Genomic DNA, 26,279 nt, shown 5'->3' on the forward strand with positions numbered 1-26,279 from the left:
GAAGTGTCGATTGGTTTCGTTGTTAAGTGATTGTTGGTTGTGCAGGTGTCGTAGCGCAGAATGACTGCACGGACCTACGAGGGAGGTTGATAAGCCACGGGCTGCACTACGTGCCAGGGCCGGACACCTGTACGCTATGCGTGTGCGACAACGGCGGGCCCAAGGCTTGCAAGGCCGTGCTGTGCTCGCCCCCGCAGGTATTTACCTGACAGTGACATATCATAACTAAAGGTTAAGTTCAGCTCACAGGTCAATTTGTGTTATCTGCACTGATTATTCAATGTCTTCTGTTTGTGTTATAAGATCTAGAATATTAAAACCAAAAAGGAAACTCTCATCAGATTCATTAGAACTAAATAAATTGTGTTTATCAATCTAAATTAACTTGAGTTTTGTCTATAAACTCTTTGTAATGTGACATTGAGTCCCTATCAAGTGTTTGTAATAGTTTTTTCTATTATACATATTTTTTTGTTATTTATTAATAAAATTTAACAATGTTCCTTACATTCTTACATGTAGATATAGACATATAAATGCTTTATTTAGTATCATTGTAACATAAAAATTAAAAAAGTATAAATAACAGATAGAGTGTGATATTTAAAAGGGGCACAACTCGGCACAACATCACAGTATCAAAATTATACTGCAATGCTGGTTTTCAGTCAGACCCTATTGTGTGTGTGTGTGTGTGTGTGTGTGTGTGTGTGTGTGTGTGTGTGAGAGAGAGTGTGTGTGTGATGATGAAAAGTGCCTACATATACTTAATGCTCATTATATATTTAATTATATAAAAAAAAGCTTCAAAAGGTTAAAGTTTAATGCTTTGTGTTCAATGACCTTTAGGACATGACCTTTGTTAAAATAACAAGACTACCTATATGTTTTCCAGAAAAATAAATGTCATAGCTGATTATAAATGAATTCCATTAATTGAACACAAGATACAAATATGAATCAAATAGGTGGCCCATCAAATATATTTTTTATTGTCTATGGAAATATTAGACACCACCTTCAGCAATGAAGACATGTGATAGGCCAACCCTTTGTTTCATAATTTATTTATTGCAAAATGTATGTAGTGACTATCTCTACTTTGGTATATATTTGAAATATCTGTCTAAATTTCTTAACTTAATTTTTCTCACATTTTAACTCAAAAGTTGTTGAATTAGTCCGGACCGTATAATATGGGACAGACAAAGCCCATACAAAAAAGCGTACCCCTGAAATGTATGGGCCTTTTAGGCTTAAAACTAGATGGCGCTGTTTCGCATCCTGGAAGTGGCCAAAACCATATTTTCCCCAAATATTTTTGCGTATTTGGGTGAATCAACTTTTTCTCGCCTGTTATTGCCATGGTTACGGCCGCCGGGTCACGCTGGTTATATGCTACTTAAACTATGCAAACATGCATTTCTCTGGTGTTTACAAGCCCTTTCCTTAATTTGCCACCTAGAAACAAGGACTAAATGCATGCTTGCATAATTTTGCATAAAACCAATGTGACCCAGGGGACCGTAACGTCCGTAACCATGGCAATAACAGACAAGAAAAAGTTGATTCACCCAATTTTATTTTTTATAAGAACAAATGAAATGCTTCCTTTATTTTAATACCTTGATATCGCGTCAATACACATTTTGAAAAAAAAAAAAATTTATAGGCATCATCAGTGTAGTTATGTTAGTACTAGCTTATACCCGCGGCTTCGCCCGCGTAATAAAAGTATTCAGTAAGATTTTCATTTGGATCCTTAGGTTTCTCTGTAGGTATATTTATCTGCGATTATTTCGATTGCACATAATACTTTTGCTTGCAATGATTGTAGAAATATTACACATCGACCACAGCGTAGGTAATTCTATATACGCTGGGGAAACCTTTATAAACATCCCACATAGCCCGTATTTCGACACTATGATCGGTGGGTAAAAAGTACTTTTTTCTATTATCCCTTAAAATTTTTTACATTTTGCTTATACTTATCGCAAACGTAATCTTCAAGCAAGCAAACAACGATCGTCTTAGAGCACATTGATTGTAAGAGACCGCCGACCGATTATCCGTATCCCTCTAACGATACCTATATTATCCGTATCCGTATCCGTATCCGTATCCGTATCCGTATCCGTATCCGTATCCGTATCCTTATCCGTATCGCTATCGCTATCGCTATCCCTATCCCTATCCCTATCCCTATCCCTATCCCTATAGCCCTATCCCTATCCCTATCCCTATCCCTATCCCTATCCCTATCCCTATCCCTATCCCTATCCCTATCCCTATCCCTATCCCTATCCCTATCCCTATCCCTATCCCTATCCCTATCCCTATCCCTATCCCTATCCCTATCCCTATCCCTATCCCTATCCCTATCCCTATCCCTATCCCAATCCCAATCCCTATCCCTATCCCTATCCCTATTCGTTATCAAGATGTTAAATGATTTCTTATCAAGTGCTAAAATATAAAGTTTCATGGTTTTATCTTTTAAAATTAAGAAATCCCATACAAACTTTCAACCTCTTTTTCAACCCTTTCATCCCTTTTCTTCGAAATAAAAAGTAGCCTATGTTCTGTCTCAGGGTCTAAAGATTGTCTGTTCCAAATTTCATCAAAATCGGTTGCGTGGTTTAAGCGGGAAAGCGTAACAGACAGACAGACAGAGTTACTTTCGCATTTATAATATTAGTATGGATTAGTATGGATAGTATGGATATTAGTATGGATTTAATAGGTGGCGCTAATAAAATGAGGTACAATTCTTAGTATGACTGTAAATCCTATATAAATTATCCTTGCTTATTACTAAAAACCGACTTGTTACAGGATTGCCGCTCATTTCGCGTCGGCAACACCTGTTGCGAGTTCATCTGCTTAGACGATGTGGTGAAGCCAGCAGACGGGTCGGAGAGCAGCCTACGACTGGCGGCCGGGGGAGCAGTAGCCGTCGCCCTGCTCACGGTCGCCCTGGTGGTGTATCGCGTGAGGAGGCAGAAGATAAGGAGGCCGCCGCGAGCTGATGACCAGAGGAGTCTCACTAGCATTGGGTAACCTTAGAGATTAACGCCCGGTTGCATCAAACCATCTGTCACCGTTAAAGCATTCGTTAAATTTTATTGTATGGGAAGTTCCATAGGCGTCAGCTGCGTGACGATGATGTGTCTGTCAAATGTGATTGAGGCAACTGGCCCTAATTCTTCTTCTTCCTTGGGTCCTCATGGCTGAGGATCGTTATTTTGAGCACCAAAGCTCTCAATTCAGCACGGTCTTCTGCAGTCCTAATAATAGGCGCCTGTGTTAATCCTTAGCAGGCCTTAACACTGTCCACCCAGAGTGTTGGTGGATGGTCACTCGCCCCCCGTCCTCACATGCCAACCATAATACGTTTTTCAAGGTTGACCGGCCTCCTATCTGGCCATGTCTCCACAGTAGTTAATGATTCGCTGGAAGCAAATGACAGACAAGTGGCAGTGATTTTTAAGTTCCGCCACAGAATATATAATAGTACAAGTACAGAAGGCCCACTGCTTTGATGTTCACGAAATGCCGCCTTTTTAAATACCTACAAAATTCTTACAAAGAAACGAGTCGCACGTGCGCGGCGTCCGGTGTCCGGTTACCAATGGATCCAATCCAAACGAATTAATACTCACATAAAATGTTATACTATTATATTCAAGTCTTGGGTATTTTCTAGTTATATAATTATACTGTATTTATATATTTTTGTTCAAGTTCCAACATCACAAGCCTTATTGAACTTTTCCGTGGGAAGTAGATCTGTGTAAGAATGTCTTATGGTTTGGTATGGTCTATCTTATTTAATATATGTCTATTTAAGTAAGTATTATTAGCCATTCCACACGCGGACATCGCTTAAAAAACCTGACGACGTAAAGTAACAATAGAAAGTGCGAACGTGCATTCCGTGAGAACGCGCGCCATCCCTGAGTAGGCCGCGAACTCGCGGCCGCCAGGATGTACTTGTAGCGCGGCGATAGAATCACGGAGTGAGCCGCCCCTGGTTCCGCCAGGATCGACGCATTGGTGCGACGGTGCGCCGCGCGCCGTCCATGAAATAGCCAACATCTTGCGCCAACACCAAATCTCAAATGCGTCGATTCTACTCAGAGTATTCTCCTTCAGAGAGCAATTAAAAGTCTTGGGTGGGATATGAAGTTATAACCACTGGATCGCTAGCTCAGTGTTTTTCCATCCGAGTTACTAATACGGCGAATATTCCTACCATATGGAGACCTATACATGATAACATTTTGACACATCATTTACGTAGTACAAATGTACCTAAAAAGTGCGGCGTTCATTACGTATACGCTGCGTGAAGTTTCGGTGTGATTGATGCTTTATTATAAATACTAACATAAATAAACATTTAGCCACCTAATAAGAAGTCATGGTTATGGCACCTACATTATTTATAATTTGTAACGGATCAACAAAGGACTTCCGCCCATTATAGTCTCTTAACAGACTATAATTATAGTCCTTGCATTTATATAAGGAAAATCAGTCTTTACCAGCATAAGAATAAAATTTCAAACATCTTAGTATGAGTACAAGTTGTTCTACTGACGCATCATGCGATTATTTCAGTCTGCAATATAATTAATTCGACATTCTTGATTGGGACAAATTGATTGAAGGAATTATCATTTCGCAAAGAGATCTAAAGTTAGCAAAAATACGTCTACGTTCATGTACAGTCGAGTTCATAAATATGTATTTTGACGACCGGTTTGGCCTAGTGCGCAGTGACCCGGCCTGCTACTCCGCGGGCCCGGGTTCGAATCCCGTTAAGGGAATTTATTTGTGTGATGAGCTGATATTTGTTCCTGAATCATGGATGTTTTCTACGTATATAATATTTGTATATTATATATGTCGTTGTCTGAGTACCTGCAACACAAGTCTTGAGTTTACCGTGTAGGACCCAGTCGATCTGTGCATAGAGTGTCCTATAATATTGATTTATTTATTTATTCATTTATGTATACATTTTTTCACTTTATCGCAACGAGTTAAGGTGAAGATATGTACACATATTTATGAACTCAGCTGTACGCTACGAAAATATTTTTATTTGTTAGGGCGTAAAAGTCTTCCTTTGTAAAATATACAATTGATTATAAATATATTGATTTCATATAGTTTACGACGTACGAAATTTGTAAAGTTAATGTAAGTACCTATTTACTAAGGTGAGGATTATCTGATTTATTTTATTTATTGTTTAGATACATCAGCGGCAGTATGGGTTACATGGGCGGCACTTGCGAAACGGCCCTAGCGGGCTGGAAACCTCATGGCAACTATTTACCTCGTGGCGAGGCACCGCCGCCATATGACGAAGCTATCGCGCAGTGCTCCGACGGCATGAGGTAAGTACATGAGACTCGAGGTACTGATTACTAATGAGGAAGCGTTAATAGGCTAGAAGACTCTAACAACTACTTACCTCATGGCGAGGCACCGCCGCCATATGACGAAGCTATTGCTCAGTGCTCCGATGGCATCAGGTAAGGGTTGATATGAACTGCATTCCAGCTATACAAGCTTAGCTTCAAAATTGCCTCAGTAATCGTCATTTTCACAGTTATATTGGGAATAATGTTACTTGAGGCCTTCATGTGTGCATTCCACGAGAATGTCGCTTACGACAGGCAATTCTTCTAATACTTCTGAAGACGCTAAGAAAGCGAAGTTGTGTCTGACAACCTTTCATGACTTGGTTAACCAATGGTAGTATTTTCTCGAGCGTTACCGATTTGATTGATATAGCTGCCATACAAGGCAAAAGCATGTCGTAAGCGACCTTCACGTGGAATGCCCCTGTAAGACATTTTTTTATTGAATCATATTAACACTTACAGCTAAACCTTACGTGCTTTGTATTATGCAATATACAATATCAGTGACGTGAAACAGTTCATTAATGAAATAGATAATATATATAAATAGATAAATTCAATTTAAATACAGTATGTAAACTAACGAAAACCATTTACTGTAACCCGTAAATGTCCAGGTGATACTGAGAAACTTTTGCTATGGGACCAACACCCAAAACGCGAAATAAAAATTTACTCTCCCATAGGAAATACTTACTATAAAATAAAACTACCTATGAAACTGTCAGAAGATATTTTCGTGATTTCGGGGTTGATCCCATAGTAAAAGTTTCTCAGTATCACCTGGACATTTACGGGTTACAGTAAATGGTTTTCGTTAGTTTACATACTGTATATGATAATTAATAACATTAGTTTACCTCAGATGCTGGCAGCCTAGTCTGTTAATAAAATCATATTTTTCATTGTAGAATGAACACTGAAACGCCGTTCCATCGGACCTACCCAACCAACCTGGAGACCATGGTCCGACCTGATGAGGCCATGCAATGTACCGGACACGCCTACATCAACATACCGCGGCCTGTGCAACAGGTAATATTTAAACTAGGGATGTACCGACTAGTCGCCGACTAGTCGGGAAAGCCGACTATCTGGCCACATTTGTAGTCGGCGACTAGTCGGCAAAACAGGCCGATTATAAGTCATAGAAAAACAGTACAAAAATAAATTAACAGCTGATATAATTGTATTATGTACCGATTCGTTATACCTTTGTTAGTCAAAAGAACAAATATAACAGAAATAAATATCCTACCTAGGACTACCGGGTTTCATAGGCAGGATCACTACCCTACCCACTAAGCCAAACCGGTTGTTAAAAATGGAATATGTATAAATATTCTCATAGACCTTTGAAAAATTCAACCTGTAAAAAAATTAAAAGCGCAAACGAAGGACCAAAAATTTAATTAAAAAATTCTGATGAATTTAGTCGAAAATTATGTTCTGGCCGACTAGCCGACTAATCGGCCACCCAAGCGCCGACTAGTCGGTAGTCGGCCTAGTCGGCCAAATCAATAGTCGGTACATCCCTAATTTAAACCGATTTGTAAATAATTTATAAACGATTCCGTTCAGTTGTCGTAACCTTAGGAATGCTACATTTTATTTGTGAGGCAGCTGTAAGACCATCAGTCGATCATGTAGGTATCAGCCCCTCTAGCACAACTTGCCTTGTCGCGTGCGAGCCCATACTTGAAGTCGCGCTTGATGTATGGACTCGCGCGCGACAAGGCAAGTTGTGTTAAGGGGTCTGTGGCTATAAGGATACCAGCTAACACAAGAAATGGACCTAATAGATTCATGGTACATATACGTATAAAAACGTTTCATTTTATACTGCTATTAATTTAAACATTTTTTTTTTCAAGAGAAAATTCCTCTAAGCTAATTCTCTAACCTTTTGCTACTTAATGGTCTCTATGAGCCCAAGTGATAGGTACCCCGGACAGACAGGGACAATTTAGAGTTTGACTTGACAATCATTTAAAATCAAACAAATGTGTCTCCATATTAAATAATAATAAGTTAAAAGTTTCCCATTCTAAGTAAGTCGCCGAACCACCGAAGTCTGTGCGCTTTCGTTTCGGCGATGAGAGCGTTCTTGGGTCGACCGGCTGGTGGCCTGATGGCGGGTCGACCCAGGTATCGCTGGGAGGACAGTGTGGCGGCGGACCTGCGTCAGCTTCACGTCAGTGACTGTCTCATTTCAGAGGCCAAGATTCACTTTGGACAATTGAGCCAAAATAAAATTCTTAGTTAGTTTTTTTTTATACCACGTCGTTGGCAAACCGGTATACGGCCCGCCTGATGGAAAGCGGTCACCGTAACCTATGGACGCCTGCAACTCAAGGGGTGTCACATGCGCGTTGCCGACCCTTTAGAAACTTGTACACTCCTTTTTTGAAGAACCCCATACTGTAGCTCATCGGGAATACCTCGACAGGGAAGCTCATTCCACAGCCGGAGATAAATCCTAGTATTTTTTTTTCCTAATTCTTAATTATGTTGTCAGATGCCGAACCCGCAAAACTGCTTCGCTGCGCCGCTTCTACAGCCCCATCCTGAACAGCGAGAGCCGGTTATGCACCACCCATTGGTGCCCAACAGTCAGTATATTTATGAAATATCTCTTTCTGAGAATGTTCCAATAATTGCTCTACACGACCGGGTTATAATAACGGGCAAACCTAAAAAAAATCCCAACCAAAATTTGTACATTCGAGATCACAACTCCATTTGTAACTAATCATGTAATACTATAGGGACATTCCTAAAATTGAGTAAATGGGCTTCTAAAAGGACTACCTAATATTATCTGTAATAGATGGCCGGGAACAATAGGCTAGTTTCCTATATAAATTTAAATAGATATCATACACGAAAGAAAAAACGACAGGGCCCACTGGTGGCCGAGCCGGGAATCGAACCCGGGTCTTCAGCTTACGCGGCTAATCGAAAAATATTCAATAAAACAATTTGATTTGTTCCCTAGTTGTAGTTTCCTATACTTAAAAAAAAATATTTTATGCAGTGCACGAAAGCACCACAAAATTAGAAGAAATATATTGACAGCAGTTATGTTTAAACATAATTTCTATTTAATAAGTCAAACAGTAAGATATAAATTTAAAAGTGGAAAATGTCTGCCTTGGGTGAGACTTGAACTCACGGCCTCTGGATCGATACTCCAGCGCTCTGCCAACTGAGCCACCAAGACTTCAACCAAGCCAGCGAAATTTTCCACTACTAAGGTCAATGGGACCCGTAGCGACATCTACCGTAAGAGTGTTAAACTTCTTAAACGGCAACCGGAGTTCCAAGTCATATTGGAAATTCACCAGTTACGATGCGCTAACCATGCTAAATTTTAACTTCTGATTAGCAGAAACGTCTGCAATCGATGCCACTAGGCTTAGAATCACCCAAGGCAGACATTTTCCACTTTTAAATTTATTCTAAGCCTAGTGGCATCGATTGCAGACGTTTCTGCTAATCAGAAGTTAAAAAAAAAGTAAGATATAAAGTAAATGAATTGACCGTGACGTCACTCCTCGGTTTTTCATAGTAATTCCATATCAGCAAATCGTTTTGACAGTTCTTAAAAAGAAGCTGATTTGACTAGTAGGAAACTAGACTATTGTTGTCTTTCCACATACCACATATAGCAGTGAAAATGGGGCCCGTTTAGAATCCCACGATTAACGAATGTCTCACGATTAGATAAAGTGGGTGATAGACGTACGAGCACGTACGCGTATAGTGTGAACTTTCTGAGATGAACTTTTCGCTTTAGCCGTAATCTGTTAAACAAAGGCCTTTGTTTCTATTATTCACGGCGGCTAGCTCCCGTTTAAACGGCACGTGCTATAGTCTCAGTGTAGTTAAAAAGCAACTATCATGATAGTAATAAGGTTCAAATCCATAAAAAGACCTTTCGGAGATAACACGTTTTGTCATCTTCAAAAAAAGTTATCTGCATACTGCAAACTGTTTAATAAATTTGAACCTTATTGATATCATGATAGTTGCTTTTTAACTACACTGAGACTTTAGCACGTGCTGTGGAAACGGGAGCTAGCCGCCGGGAATAATAGAAACAAAGGCCTTTGTTTAACAGATTACGGCTAAAGCGAAAAGTTCATCTCAGAAAATTCATAATATACAAAGTTTTCAAACCGGTTGTTCGTCGACGACTATGCGCGGCGGTTTTAAAGTACTAACAGCAACACTCTAAGGGTGCGCGCCCACGGGGGACACAGTTGCTCGGCGACTTTCGTATTTGTATGAAAAGTTGCGTCGCCTCGTGTGCGCACTTTCATACTAGGCCATGGTCGCGACAAAAAAGTCGCTGGCAACACTGGCAACAGTTGCCCGTGTGCGCGCTCTCTTAGCTAACCATCGTTAGACTTTATGCCCTTGTAATAAGGATTACAAATGTACAGCTAACAGTGTTGTCGATGGTACCTACGCGTACTTACGGTGACACACAATCGAAAAAGGTCGTCGAGCCATAAGTACGCGTACTTGCTCGTACGTCTATCACCAACTTAAGGACTGCGATCTACACATTCGCCGAATATTTATGATCACATCACGAATTTTCGCCCTCTACACCTTACAAGGTCACTATTACCAAAGAGGATCAAATCGGAATCGGAATCACAGTGCATAGACTGCCATCTCTCGACACAGGCTTAAAACTTTTGAACCTCAGTTTTGACAATTTGCCCCATATTGTTAGCTCGATATGTGTTAAAATGTCAAATATTCATATTAGCGCCATCTAGCCGAGCGGCCCCCAAAGGTGTGACGCCATCTAGGCCACCGTATCTTTTTCTATATGGTTCTGAGGTACGTTTTTTTCTTAGACTATCTGTCTATACGGAGTTATATGTCTTTGCTGTTACTGATCAGGGGCCCATTTCTCGAAGCTACAAGTTACAATTTACAAGTGGTTGTCAATGTCTAATATGACAAGTTGGAAAGAGACTTCCGCTTGTAACTTGCAACTTTCAGTTTTGAGAAATGGGCCCCTGGTCAGAGCCACAGACCTATCATTTCGCTTACGCTTAAAGACTGCTGAAGTGTGCAAAAGAGAAGCTGTCACGTATATGATCATCCTATAAGTGCAAAAGAGGCAGACTACAAATGGAAAACGTGACCATTTTTGATGACAGGCAGCGGCCGCTAGCGGCCTACTCAATTTAAGTTAACGGATTAATCGGATTCAGTGCAAATAGTTGTATTTAGAGGATACAGTGGGTAATTTCCGTTTCGATTAAACAGTTAGAAAAGCAAATTATCCTATTAGCTTACATACCTAATTTTGTTAGTATGTTAACAATCTTTATATTCAGTAATGAACCTCCAGGTCTTTTTTTTATCCAAATTACTTAGTACCTACATTGTAGTACACCAACTCATTTGTTTATGTGACTGTTTGTGTTCTAAATAAATAAATAAAATTATTCTGAATTTAATACTCCCAATGACTCTTGACATTGGTCCAGTTTTGGTCTCACTTTTGATATTCGACAGTTCTTCATTGTCATCCTACTTCTATGGTCAGAGCAGTATTCAGTTTAAAACATCACATCTTCTCATAATACCTTGATTTAAAGCGTGATTATTAACTTTCTATTATGTATATTTGTACCAGTGGTCGGGTTCCCGAGTGCGATCCGGCTGACAGGCTCCCTCGGCGCCATCAGCCACCGCGGCCTCAGCGTGCTGCAGCGCGAGCCCGAGCCGGAGCGCCCCCACAACGTGCCAGGGTTCTATACCAGCCCCGCCAACACCTCGCTGTGAGTGTAGAGATATTTAGCATGAGTGCTATCTCTGTCCTTCACTACAGTTGTGTAAAGGACACAACAGTGGTCGGCTTCCCGAGTGCGATCCGGCTTGGTTGTACAACGCGAGCCCGAGCCGGAGCGCCCCCACAACGTGCCGGGGTTCTATACCAGCCCCGCCAACACCTCGCTGTGAGTGTAGAGATATCTAGCATGAGTGCTATCTCTGTCCTTCACTACAGTTGTGTAAAGGACACAACAGTGGTCGGTTTCCCGAGTGCGATCCGGCTTGGTTCTACAACGCGAGCCCGAGCCGGAGCGCCCCCACAACGTGCCGGGGTTCTATACCAGCCCCGCCAACACCTCGCTGTGAGTGTAGAGATATCTAGCATGAGTGCTATCTCTGTCCTTCACTACAGTTGTGTAAAGGACACAACAGTGGTCGGCTTCCCGAGTGCGATCCGGCTTGGTTCTACAACGCGAGCCGGAGCGCCCCCACAACGTGCCGGGGTTCTATACCAGCCCCGCCAACACCTCGCTGTGAGTGTAGAGATATCTAGCATGAGTGCTATCTCTGTCCTTCACTACAGTTGTGTAAAGGACACAACAGTGGTCGGCTTCCCGAGTGCGATCCGGCTTGGTTCTACAACGCGAGCCCGAGCCGGAGCGCCCCCACAACGTGCCGGGGTTCTATACCAGCCCCGCCAATACCTCGCTGCGAGTGTAGAGATATCTAGCATGAGTGCTATCTCTGTCCTTCACTACAGTTGTGTAAAGGACACAACAGTGGTCAGCTTCCCGAGTGCCATCCGGCTGACAGGCTCCCTGTCCTTCTTACGGATATAATTACATATAAACCTTCCTCTTGCATTACTCTATCTTTTAAAAAGAAATAATCAAAATAATTTGCGTAGTTTTAAAGACCTCAGCATACATGGGGACAGACAGACAGCTGGAAGCTACTTTGTTTTATACTATGGTCACATCTCGGTCACTGGCGATCAAATATATGAAAGAGGCGCGTTCCTAGCACACATTCTAAGCTCGTGTAGGTGAACGCGTACCATGCTTGTGTGAGTGAGATATGACAGGTTGACTGTTCGCGTTTTTGACATGCGGTAACTGTGAGGTAACCGAGAGGGGGTGGGCGGCTCTTTCAGCGGGGAGCGGTAGTGGCCATACTGTACGATAGTACTCTTTATTATACTGTGCTATGGTGTTGTTCAAAGGTTATATACATTTAGATAAGTTGTTAAGGTGGCTCGCCTAGGTTACCCGAAGCTCAGGCTGCGTTAGATGGCGTTAATCTGCAAATTACCGGTCTTATTTTTTTTGTGGAGTCGTACAGGCATTTATATACTTTCAATTATGCTTCGCGAACATTTAATATTAAAATTGACGTATTACAACATACATTCAACTTCTCATTGTAACGTTAATCCCCTTAATGTAGATAAATTTACTATTTTACACTATTTTTAAGTATCACTCACACATACAGTGTTTTTGTATTCCTTCTAGTCGACAATTTCACGCGGCGACAGCTTGTTTAAATAGCCTTGCGGTAAATACGTGTTATCGCATGATTTGCATGGAAGTACTGGGTTCGAATCCAGTAGGCCTAGCACATGATGGCCGCGGGAGTATGTCGCCGCGAGATAGACTACCCTTCCTTATGTCATTAATACAGTTAGAAGAAGACGTGGCATCTATCTCGCGGCGACATACTCCCGCGGCCATCATGTGCTAGGCCTACTGGACTTTTTCTCTTTTTTTTTTTAATACTACGTCGGTGGCAAACAAGCATACGATCCGCCTGATGGAAAGCGGTCACCGTAACCTATGGACGCCTGCAACTCAAAGAGTGTCGCATGCGCGTTGCCGCCCCATTAGAAACTTGTACACTCCCCTTTGCTGTGTGTGCACAGCAAAAAGGAGTGTACAAGTTCAAAGGAGGGTTCGGGTTGCCGACGACTCAAAGGACAATAGACGGAACAAATTAGTTCCGTAAGTCCTCCCGTCGTCAGCACCCCGCACCCTCGTTGAGCTCTGGCAGCCTTACTCACCGGCAGGAACACAACACTATGAGACACTATTTTTTGTTTTATTATTATACATAAATGTATATGTACTCGTACAGTAGTTACTGAGCGTTTTCCACAAAAAAGATTAAAAACCTATTCTCTTACATGGTAATAATTTTTGGGTTCGTCGAACTCAGAATTTCTAACATTAATTATCCTAATCTGATATTTTAAAAAATTCCAAAAAGTATAGATAAATTTTAGTTTCTAAAGTACGATTCGAATGATTTTTTTTTCTAATTGTTTATTTTCTATGGAGCAAGGGTATTCAAATCGCTTTTGAAATCTTAAATTAGTAAATGAAAATGCAATATTTAACTGAGTATCGTAGTGCTTTAAAAACTCAAGTGGACTTTTTTTATCTAAGGAGTAATTTCGAGAATATATTATATTTAGCGAGGGTATTAAAAGTTGTGTTTTATATCTCAACTTAATAAATAGAAAATCAAAATGACAATAAAAAAATCAATATGTTCTCTAAGATAAAATTGATACCTTCGGCTCTCCATTCTTGCTCGGTCAATAAAAAATACGAAATTTATATCAAAAAAAATACAAAAAGTTTATAGACTCCCGGGATTCGAACGCAGTTTCACGGCGTGACAGGCGACAGTTCACCAACGACGCCATTACATAACACGCTGTTACCGACGAAATTAGGCTATACGTATATAATTATTTAAATATAAATAATAATGAAATAAAACTATGGAAACGGATTAAATCGCGTATAATGAATTTAAAATACATCCCGACGTTTCGAACTCTTTACAGCGTTCGTGGTCAACGGGTGACTGAGGAAAAATTAAAATGTGCAAAAGCTACCCACTTACAAGAAATATTAACAAACCATGACCACAAATAATCTAGATTTCTAAGGCAGGTTCACACACAATAGTGTATATTGTATAACTAGCTTTATTAATAAATAAAGCTAGTTATACAATATTCAAAAAATTTGTGTAGATTAATTGGTTAATTATTTTTTTTAACAGAGTAATGGTAAACATTTTTTGAATATTGTATAACTAGCTTTATTAATAGTGTGTGAACCTGCCTTAGAAATCTAGATTATTTGTGGTCATGGTTTGTTAATATTTCTTGTAAGTGGGTAGCTTTTGCACATTTTAATTTTTCCTCAGTCACCCGTTGACCACGAACGCTGTAAAGAGTTCGAAACGTCGGGATGTATTTTAAATTCATTATACGCGATTTAATCCGTTTCCATAGTTTTATTTCATGAGTAACTATCGCGGTAACCGAAGACAATATTATAAATAATAATGTCAAATCCATACTAAAATTACAAATAAGAAAGGGTGTGTGTCTGTTTGTTTGTCCGTCTTTCACGGCAAAACCGGAGCGACGAATTGACGTGATTATTTAAGGGGATTTAGTTGAAGGGATGGAGAGTGACATAGGCTACCTTTTGTCTCTTTCTTACGCGAGCGAAGCCGCGGTCAAAACCTAGTTTATTATAAATGGGAAAAGCTGGTTACTCTATAATCTGAAGTGGAAGAATTCGTTGTTTCACCAAAGATAATGTGTGTTTGTTTGTTTGTTTGTCCGTCTTTCACGGCCAAACGGAGCGACGGATTGACATGTTTTTTAAGTGGAGATAGTTGAAGGGATGGAGAGTGACATATGCTACTTTTGTCTCTTTCTAACGCAAGCGAAGCCGCGGGCAAAAGCTAGTACAGCACGGGTAGCATGGTCGCGCGATAGACGATAAAATATCAGGCCGTCCCTGTCGCACTATTAGTAAGTGCGATTATAGGGACGGCCAGATGTTTTATCATTTATCGCGCGACCATAATTGCCTGCCAGCACCTCTAGCACATCTTACAACCGCGACTTAGACCGCGACTCGAGTCAACATTCCCGCGGCTGTCAAATCTGTCCTTTTTGGCAGCATAACTTACACCTGCGACAGCGAAGATTGCGTAGACAACTCAAAGTCGCGGCGAGACTCCACAGTGTTGCCCAATGAATTCAAAGTCTAAAAATTAATGTAATTTACATGTGACATCCCTGAATCGGTAACAGTGTTGTACTATTTCATTCGTTCTTTGATAGCAAAAAATCCATTTTTCGTCGATGGTTAAGTTTTTCCTGTCAAAGTGAAGGACATGTCAAGGAGCTTTCAAATTTTGTCAACATTTCATTATATGAAAATATAGGAGAAAATGTGAGTAAACAAGCTTCATAATATTGGATATCAAACTATTTATGACTATAAATAACTTTACTCTTACAGGACCTTAATTAATACCGGAATTGGTATTATGGATTTCGTTTTCATACTCATATCGTTAATTTTAATTGAATGTTTCAGATGATTCCAGCGCTATCTCAAAACATGACTGAAATGTGACCTATACCTACAATCCAGGACGTATGCAAGTACCCGATAGGAATATATTAAATTGCTCACACAAACGGCACAAACCTAAAGGCACAGTATAATAAAGAGTACGTACTATAATTTGCTAAAGGTAAGGTATCAAACCACATATCAAACGCTGAGTTGTCCCACCGCTTCTTAGCTCTATTTTCTATTTTTTGACTGAATTATAAGGAAATATTATTGGTTACGTACGATAATTATAACCTCCTGCCTACGCGTATTTTTAGTTTGAACTAAGTATATATCCCATACATACCGCCGGTTTATGTCCTATGGGTAGGACAAATGTAGGCACAAGCTCTCCCTTAGGTATTGTAATTTGCCACGTCTTATTTAATTCAGTTTACATATTAAAGCTTTAAGAACTCTATGTACCTAATACTAATGCCGTGTTATGGGCTTTGCCATTGAACTATTATAATACCCACGTAATTCACCTATTGTGGCGATTTGGCGAATCGTAGCTGTCTTAAAGTAAAAAATAATGATGATACCTATAAAAATTTACATCGAAACTTTTAGGTATAAATGTATTTTAATCAGATTTTAATAGTGTTTGATGAAGTCACTGTCGTCATTGCTATGTTAACAAAGCGAATTTCTTTCCAGGCTGATACTGATACCTAATCGTCCTTCATTGTAGCTGAAGAAAAGGAACAAGAAAATAATTTTAAAGTGAATAAAGAAGATTTGTTAAGTAATATTGCTTCTTGATGTTATTATTATAGGGTTTTAATGTAATAATAAGGAGACAAATGATGCAATAATATAATCATTATCTGAATTTAAAATATCGTTTCTTTTCTGAATAACTGTAGTTTTCCTTCCTTTTCTTTTTTGTACATTAGAGAATAAGTAAAATATTAATATAATAAAAAAAATATTATTAAGATAATACAGAAACATAGAAATGGAGAATTTTAAGGTAAATAGACCGTCACACCACCATAAGGGTTCCTTTTGTACCTTTTTGGTACGGAACCCTAAAAATGTAGTTTGTTTCTATGTGCTGAGAGGCGGCACCGTAGCCGGTCTGCTATTCTAAGATGAACGCCATATAAAGATCAGTTAATTTATTTATAAAAAATCGAAGTTGAGCGTTTCTTCATCTCCATTTATTCGTCGTTACTCGTTGTAGATGAAATTGTGTTAGGAAAGGAATTGCTTAATTAAGGGATAATTTTACAACTCAGTAGGTACTATTAAGAATCAATGCTATAAACGATATATATGATACAGCATGTACAGCCACACGCTAAGGCCGAGTACCTGGATTACTAAATGGACTGAAAATGATATGGAATCAAATGGTACTTAGGCGTTGCATGTGCCTGCACAGACTGCATAAAATAAGGTGGGAGGCGATAGCAAGGGATCCTATTGGCCTAAGTCCCTACTTCCCTAGCCCTAACTTATTCTATGACAAGGATGTCTGTACCGGGAGACCTATCGGTAACAGACGGATGCCCTACGGGGGGGGATCAAGGTGGTTGGATGGATACTTGCTGCCGATTGCCCAAGCTCAGACGACCGATTAAGGCTAAAGGAGTCTTATGCCACAGCAAGGGTACCTGTAAAAAGGTGGTGGATGGGAGTCTCTACTCTCAAAGTGTCGCCCTGAGCAAGCAGAGGTTTTAGGTATGGAGGTAGTGAAACACCAACGGACAATTGGTATCTGATTTATTTACAAATTATATTTCCTTATATACACAATATTACCTATAGCACACATGTAAATCTTATTTGTATTCCATCCGTGTAAATTGCAACTACTACACTATGTTTGTGCTGGCTTATGCCCTAGATTGATTTGCGCTGATCAGCGCGATGCGCTGACGAAATCTGTTGTCTAAACATCCTGGCGACTCTCGACGGCAGCGGGAATGATGGGAAGCTGCTTTACAGCGGCTGTATCGGACGTAACTCTATTTCTTCAAACTGGCTGCTGTTGTTCGTTGGGTTTGTTTTGTGGCGCTTGGGTTTCAGTGGAGCCGACCTGGCGGGGGCGGCGGGCAGCGGAGCAGACTGCGGACTGGTTGTGCAGGAACGGATGTGTACCAGAACCTGTGGACCATAACAAACTGTTAGTATCATTAAACTAAAGACTGCTAACGACGAACCGAGACTGATTGCTACTGAGTTATTTTGTATCTGTTTCCAAATTGTATTGTCTAATTGTTTTTGGAGTAAATTTTCGTTACTAGTGAGATGTTTAAATATGTCTCTGGAGCTGTCAAGAACTTCCTCATCTCTGGTTAAATCTTCTATTTGATTGGTTGTTTCGTTTGTATTCAATGAAAAGTTGGCTTGTCTTGAGAACGTTGCTAACACCGATATTGTGTTAGCTCTTCTTGCTGCTAGAATGTTTCTTCTTGTTTTGATAATACAGTTTTCTGCAATGTGGATGACAGTTGTGTTCTGGATCATAATTTCTTCTCTTTCTCCATCGCAAATGATTGACGCTTTTACTGACTCTGCTGTCATGATTATCCAAGTGTTTGGCATATATAATTGTTTCCATACAGTTGTTGTTAGGTTCAGTTCTCTCGTGTTACAGTTGACCATCTCTGTTCCCTTAAATAATAGATCAATAATGCAATTCTTATTCTCCTGCATATTTTTTACTGATGTCGGGTAACAAATGTATTCGGTATTCTTTCTGAGGCATGCTTTAAATTCTTCTGTCTCTAGTTCGAAGTAATTTTCATTATTGTAATCGATCGCAATTATGTTGTGATATACTTCTAAACTGTATACTTTTCCTTTTTTATCTTGCTTTGGTACTGGTGTCACGTGAATCAAAGTGTATTTAGTTATATCTTGTAATGCGAAATACCCATATACTTTTATGTATGTTGAGTTTTCTGTGACCTTCGTATCTATTAGTTGATTTTGCACTATTCTTAGCTTCGTTGGTAGCTTGCTATTGGCGTTTGTCAGAATTTGGTTAACTTCTTTAAGTTGTAGTACATCATAGATTGTTCCTTGATGTAAATATGCTTCTTGAAGTCTGGCGTAGTGTTCTATAACCTCATCTATGTAGTGTGCTGCGAGTTGATACATGTGAAGAATGTTGATGTTTACGCGATTGATATCTATTCTTTTGTACCATTTGTTCACATTATTCATATATTGTATTGCTTGATTTAACTTGGTCTGAAATGTTTCTAGCTTCTTTACTATTCTTTCTTCTGTTTGGTTGACTGTTGCGATGGTTGATATCATGAATTTGGTTTGATGATTGGCGGCCTCTATCAGCTTGTTTTGGTTCCCTTGTAACGTATCTATGTCTTTGTAGACCTCGTCATTGACCCCGAATATTGACGTCAACATTTGGCCGAATAATCCTCTTTTTTTTCTGATTTGTCCTATGTTCAAGATCAAATTAGTGATTTCCTCTAGTCTTTCTTGCCCTTCATACAACTGGTGATACAATTGGGCACAGTGAATTTCCGTATTAGTTTTTGTTACTGCGTCACAGTAATGTTTGAATTGTGCGGTGATTCCTCGAATATCTTCAACATCTCTCCCTATTTTACTTTTTGCGTAATTGGTTTAAATCCGGAATATTCCTCTGTCGATTGTCGCTGACCCTACGTGTTCCACGTAAATTCCTTCGTTGATGTTTTTTATTGTGTAAGTTGCTGTTGTCATATTTATAAAACAGGTAAACAGGGTTATGAACAATGTCCAAGGGTATTTTCTACCTGTGCGTTTGTTGCTTTGTCTTCGTGATTCCTTTGTAACGGTTCTGTTTGATTGATCTGATGTAGCATTGACTGGTGTTAGTTGTGCTACATTGCTGTTGACGACGACCTGTTGAGTCTCTGTTATATCTTCCTTGTTGTTGGGTAGTGGAATTACTTTATGGATTGCCCTTTTTAAACAATTTCCTGGTGCTTTTTGTAATGTTAACACTCTTGTTTTCCCGTCAGCTCCTGGGTGTGTTTCTATCACTTTTGCTAATGGCCATTGACTAGGTGTGACGTTTTCGTCTTTTATTAGAACCACGGTTCCTTTGTTAATATTTCCTTGATCTAGTTGCCACTTATACCTCTGCTGTAGTTGATGTAAATACTCTCTACTCCATGTTTTCCAGAAATCTTTTTTCATTTTTTGAATCAATTTCCATCGCTGTTGAAGGTTTGTGCTAACATCATTTATTGGATCAGGGATGCCCACTGCCTCTCTTCCAATGAGAAAATGGCTTGGTGTTAATACGGTGTTGTCATTGATGTTATCACTTTGTGCGCAAAGGGGTCTTGAGTTCAGACAGCTCTCTACCTGGCTCAAGAGCGTGGATAATTCTTCGTACGTTAATGTTGACTCTCCTATTACTCTCTTCAAATGATACTTCATTGCTTTGACTCCTGCCTCCCAAATCCCACCAAAGTGAGGTGCGAGGGGTGGGTTGAAATGCCATTGTGTTCCCATCGTAGTTACGGCATTTTGGACGTGCGGCGATTGCATGATTTCTAATAGTTGCGTGTGTAGCATCCTTGCTGCACCTACGAAATTTCTTCCGTTGTCGCTGTATATATGTGATATGTGGCCACGTCTTGCTTTAAATCTGATCAACGCAGCAATGAATCATTCTGTGGATAAATCTCCTACCAGTTCTAGGTGTATGGCTTTTGTTGCAAGGCAGACAAATACTGCGATATAGCCTTTTGTAGCTTTATTCCCTCTGCCTTTCGTAGTCCTTACTTGTATTGGTCCTGCCATGTCGACACCAGTATGGCTGAAGGTTTGGGACGGAGTTACTCTGGGTTCTGGTAACTGTCCCATCTTCTGTGATGCCGTGGCTGCCTTATACCGTATGCATTTAACACAGTTGCGGATGCTAGATTTTGTCATTCTTTTTAATCCCAAAATCCAATACTTCTGCCTTACGACTGCCATTGTCAACTTGTTCCCACCGTGCAACGTTTGAAGATGTGCTTCATTAATTAGCATTCTGGATACGTGGTGGTGGTGCGGTAGCACAATTGGATGCTTTTGACTGTATGGCAACTATGAGTGGTGTAGTCGTCCACCCACCCTTACTAACCCATCGTCTCCTATGAATGGATCCAAACACAGCAGTTTACTTTTCTTCGTGACTGGTTTATTGTTTTTTAATGACTCATATTCTTCAGCAAAGGCTTCCTGTTGTACTAGTTTAAGGATTTTGCCTGTTGTTTGTTGTATTTCAACGTACGTTAACATGTTCCCTTTTTGTTCTTTTTGTGTTATCCTGTAGCAAAACGACAGAACCCGTATCATGCGTTGAAACCGTGAAAATCTTTCCCATATTTTCTTTTCTTTCTTGTCTTCTGTAATCGTAACGTGGTTATTTTTAACTTCTTGGCATTTCTCTATTATGGTCTTGGTATGTGGTATCTCCTCATTTTGAAGCCAGCTGGGCCCTTTCCACCATAGCTCATGATGTTCTAACTTGCGTGGTTCTATTCCTCTTGACAGTACATCTGCTGGGTTGTCTGTAGTTTTCACATGATTCCAACATTCACTTGACGTACTTCTCTGAATCTCTGATACTCTGTTCGCGACAAAGGTTTGCCATTTTCCTGCTTCACCTTTGATCCAGCCGATAGTGATCATGGAATCTGTATAACAATGGATTGTTACGTTTTCACAATCTAGGCCGTCCTTCACCTTTATTATTAGTTTGGATAATAGATGTGCTGCACAAAGCTCTAGTCGGGGCAGTGTGCTTTTAGTCTTTTTTGGGGCCACTTTGTATTTCGCTTGTAACAGAGAAACATAATACTGGCCGTTCATCTTAATTCGGCTGTATATCACCGTTCCGTAAGCTTTTTCTGACGCATCGCAAAATCCGTGTAACTCGATTGTTGTGTTTTTATATTTTATCCAACGGGGTATACGAATTGTTTCAATCGTTTTGATTTGTGTATAAAACTCTTCCCATCTCTTTTTTATGGCTTCGTCTACGGGTGTGTCCCAATATATTGCATTTGACCACAACTCTTGAATTAGTAACTTCATTCCTATTATGATTGGCGCCAACCAACCCATTGGGTCAAATATTTTGGAAATTTCGGATAAGAGAAATCGTTTTGTTAATTTTTCGGTATTGGTGATTTTTATTTGAAAGTGGAAGTTGTCCTCTGCTGGTGACCACATCACGCCTAGTGATTTTCTTGTTTCATGTTGTGGTAATTTTATCATGTCGTCTTCCCTACTTCCTTCTGGAATGTTATTTAATACCTCTATATTATTCGATGACCATTTCCTTAGGTTAAAACCTCCGGCTTTCAACATGTTTATCAACTGATCTTGTAATATCTTGGCTTTTTCTTCACTATCTGCTCCTGATAAAATGTCATCCACATAAAAGTCGTGTAGTGTTGTTTTGCTTGCTAACGGATAGCTTTCTTGTTCATCACGTGCTAATTGCTGCAGGGTTCTGACAGCTAAATATGGTGCCGAGGCTGTTCCATATGTTACTGTGGTCAAGGCATACTCCTCGATTGGGTCACTTGTGGACCATCTCCATAGTATTCTCTGATATTTCAAGTCTGACTGGTGAATTTTTATGAACCGATACATCTTCTCCAGGTCCGCCAGAAATGCCACTTCATGCTTTCTCCAGCGTAACAAAATGTCTGATATGTCTTGTTGTAAGCGCGGACCTTTATACATATTTTCATTTAGACTGAGATATCCCTTTTCCTTACTAGAAGCATCAAACACGACCCTTAACTTTGTGGTTAAGCTGTCGTCTCTTATTACTGCGTGATGTGGTATGTAGAACTTTCCTTTGCCGTATTCAGCTTTGTTAAGCTTTTTCATGTGTCCCATACGCAGGTATTCTGCCATGAACTCGTTGTATTGGCTCCGTAGGACGTCATTTCTCTTAAATGACTTTTCTAGTTGGAATAGTCGTGCCGCAGCTTTATTACGCGTTTCCCCGTACTCAAGGTTTGGATTCTTCAACGGAATGCGGACCGTATATGCTCCATCTTTCCCTCTTACAGTGCTTTTACTGAAATATTCCTCACAAATTCGATCTTCTTCCTTCAATTCAATATTTCTCGGGACCTCTTCAAGCTCCTAAAAATCCGTTAATTGTTTGATTTCATCATTAAACGATGTCATGCATAACACTTTCATGGGATTTACACTGTTGGTTATCCGCCAGCCTGATAATATCCACCCAAATTCCGTTTCCTGTGCTATCATGTTTGTTTCTACCTTTTCAAATCCTTCTCGCAGGAACTGGCTGTACTCTTGCGCTCCTAAAATTACATCAATTGGGCCTTTCTTGTAATATGTGGGATCGGCTAAGACCTTGTTCTCTATTTTCTTGGAGTTTACTTGTGGAATATCCTGTCTTGGTAATACGGAGGTTAATTTTGGCAACACTATAAGTGTTACCGGCAGTTTATATTGGCTTGGAAACCGTGGTTTCATTGTAATCGTAATACAATGTTTAGACTCTTTTGGCTGCTCGTCCCCGATTCCTTTGACCTGGGTGTATCTTTTTTGTCTTGGGTACGATAACATCTGCGCCACTTCTTCTGTACAAAATGACGCTTCTGACCCTTGATCACACAAAACCCTTAGCAACCGTGGTTCACCGTAGTATAGGTCTCTACTAACGCTGTAGCTAACAACGTTGTCTTCCTTGAATCCTCTGCAGTTGTGGCTGTGTGAGTCGTCATCCTTTGAACGCGCCTATCCTTATTCTGACCCTCTCTATATTGGGGTTGAAATCTCAATCCTCTTTGGTTTCTCATCTCATCGGACCTGAGCTTGATAACGTTACCTGGTGGATTGATATGAATCATCGAGTGATGGGGTTTGTTGCAAAAGTGACACAACACTGTACTATTACATTTCTCTGCCGAGTCATGATTTATGCAGTTGTAACATATTTTTCGGTCTCGAATCACCTTAAGGCGCTCGGGAATACTTAGCAACTTAAACTTTGCGCAAGAATAAATCTTGTGGTCCTCATTATGACAGTACCAGCATTTTTTGCCGTGTGCTTGGTCTGACTGTACACTCGGTAATATAGTAAGTCGATTCCCTTTCGGTGTCTGTGTGGAAGTGATCTGTGCTGCAGTTTCCAAACATTTGAACCTTTTTTCCATGAATCCCATCATTTCGGTTAGACTCTGATTTTTGTTCGGTATTTCCAACGCTAGTTCATAGATATTATTGGTCTCAGCGTCCCATTTTCGACTGATGATACGAGTTAAAATCGGATCCCAGTGTGACGTAATCACTCCTTGGTTCGTTAATGCGGCCAAGCTCTCCTTTATTGTATCAAACGTTTTTTATTTTAATAGCGCTAGGCCGTTCTATTGTAGGCAAATCAAGCAACTTGTCAATAAACTTTGAACTGATTAGTCGTTCATTTTCATAACGCTGCGTTAACAATTCCCAGTAATTGTTTTCGCTAATATTCAATTGTTGAATCATTCTGGCAGGCTCTCCTTTTAAATGTGTTTTTAAATATTGCATTTTCTCTGTGTTTGATAATGTAGCGTCGTTGTGGATAAGATTTTTAAATAAATCGTGGAATGAGTACCAGGACTCGTACTCCCCCGTGAATATCGGGATGGTGATTTTTGGCAAGTTAGCCCGTTTTCTGGGTTCGGTGGAACTACGTGAAATGGCAGTCTCGGCTGACTCGTTAATTCTAGCTTGTAATTGGTATGACGTGTCTTTTTGACATCCTTCAAAACCCTCTTTCGTAAAGTATTCGTCACTGAATGAATTTTCTTCTACGCATAATCCCAAATGCTCCTCTTCTACAGTTTCCCACTGTTTCTGGATGGCTTGGAGAGTTGTTTGCAGGAACCAGATTGGCTTGTTCTCAGTAATGGCTTGCCTTGCTGCGGCTAACTTCTTGACGAGTTGAGATATGCGCCACTTCTGTATCCCTAATTTTGGCGAAACTTCCTGGCAGTCTACAAACTTGGACCCTGTAGACACACCTTGGCTATCTTTCATCAACGCTTCACACTTGTCTAAGTAGGCTGTGGCTTCTTCATAAATGGTTTGGAGACTACCGTAGTAGCTGGTCTTGTAGGTGTGGGTGGCTAACCGCTTTTCCGGTTCAAGTTGTGCGTGGTTTTCCTCAATTTGCGCTTTCATTCCGTTAAGCACCGTCCTCTTGTCCATGATGTACTTATGCGTTTTCCTGCTTGCCGAATCCTTTTTCATATTCGTCAACAAGGTCTTAAGTCCTCCTCCTAACTCTTCTTGACTCTTCAGAAGTTCGTTGAGCCTAACAGCGTCCATGTTGTCAGTTTGTCAGTCAAACCCTACCAATTTATCTTGCACCTAACCGTGGGAGGACAATATTAACAAGATCGCGGTGTATAACGTACCTAGTGGTGGAGGGTAAATTTAATAGTCGATATTACTGACTGGTTGGTTGTCAATATCACCGACTCAACAGACACCCCTTAAGTTACCATGCACTCATAGCAATGTTATCCTTAAGAGAGATCCGGTTCGAAGGACCATATGTACAGCCACACGCTAAGGCCGAGTACCTGGATTACTAAATGGACTGAAAATGATATGGAATCAAATGGTACTTAGGCGTTGCATGTGCCTGCACAGACTGCATAAAATAAGGTGGGAGGCGATAGCACCCTTGCTATCGGCCTAAGTCCCTACTTCCCTAGCCCTAACTTATTCTATGACAAGGATGTCTGTACCGGGAGACCTATCGGTAACAGACGGATTCCCTACGGGGGGGGATCAAGGTGGTTGGATGGATACTTGCTGCCGATCGCCCAGGCTCAGACGACCGATTAAGGCTAAAGGAGTCTTATGCCACAGCAAGGGTACCTGTAAAAAGGTGGTGGATGGGAGTCTCTACTCTCAGAGTGTCGCCCTGAGCAAGCAGAGGTTTTAGGTATGGAGGTAGTGAAACACCAACGGACAATTGGTATCTGATTTATTTACAAATTATATTTCCTTATATACACAATATTACCTATAGCACACATATGTAAATCTTATTTGTATTCCATCCGTGTAAATTGCAACTACTACACTATGTTTGTGCTGGCTTATGCCCTAGATTGATTTGCGCGGATCAGCGCGATGCGCTGACGAAATCTGTTGTCTAAACACAGCACATTTACAAAATGTAAGATATAAAAATAAGTTATCATACACATAATATTGTTACATGTGAACTTGTTTTTGAGTGGTTTATGAAATTTTCCAAAAATCCACAAGTAAAACACCCGCGACAGAGCTTGTCGCGCCTATAAAGCCGCGTAGACTTCGTCTCGCCGTTTGACGTAAAGCCGCGAGAACGTTTTGTATCAAATTTAGGCAGTTATGCTACGGATTCTAGTTCAAAGTCGCGATCGGTTGTCATTTATTGACAGTGATGTTTGACCGCGACATTGTCGCGGCTCTTACGTGTAAGTTGTGCTGCAACCCCGCGACAAGGCATGAAGTCGCGCCGATCTGTCACTTCTCGCGGCTGTCGCGGCAGGTTGTGCTAGAGGTGCAGGACCAGATTATATTGATTATAATTATTATTTGTAACCATTTA

The 26,279-nt window shown here is 40.3% G+C and overlaps 1 protein-coding gene across 2 annotated transcripts in view; it reads left to right on the top strand.

Annotated features, from left to right (window-relative positions):
- The window catches only part of LOC125233813, a 47,657-nt gene that overhangs the window by 220 nt on the left and 21,158 nt on the right, over window positions 1–26,279 (top strand). For both annotated transcript variants that reach the window (XM_048139943.1, XM_048139942.1), the window contains exons 2-7: window positions 46–197; window positions 2,839–3,059; window positions 5,268–5,411; window positions 6,353–6,476; window positions 7,960–8,053; window positions 11,107–11,251. In XM_048139943.1, coding sequence (XP_047995900.1) covers window positions 46–197; window positions 2,839–3,059; window positions 5,268–5,411; window positions 6,353–6,476; window positions 7,960–8,053; window positions 11,107–11,251 — 880 coding nt within the window. The remainder of the gene's footprint in view (window positions 1–45; window positions 198–2,838; window positions 3,060–5,267; window positions 5,412–6,352; window positions 6,477–7,959; window positions 8,054–11,106; window positions 11,252–26,279) is intronic.

Source organism: Leguminivora glycinivorella, chromosome 15, assembly GCF_023078275.1.
Source record: "Leguminivora glycinivorella isolate SPB_JAAS2020 chromosome 15, LegGlyc_1.1, whole genome shotgun sequence".
Lineage (NCBI taxonomy): Eukaryota > Metazoa > Arthropoda > Insecta > Lepidoptera > Tortricidae > Leguminivora > Leguminivora glycinivorella.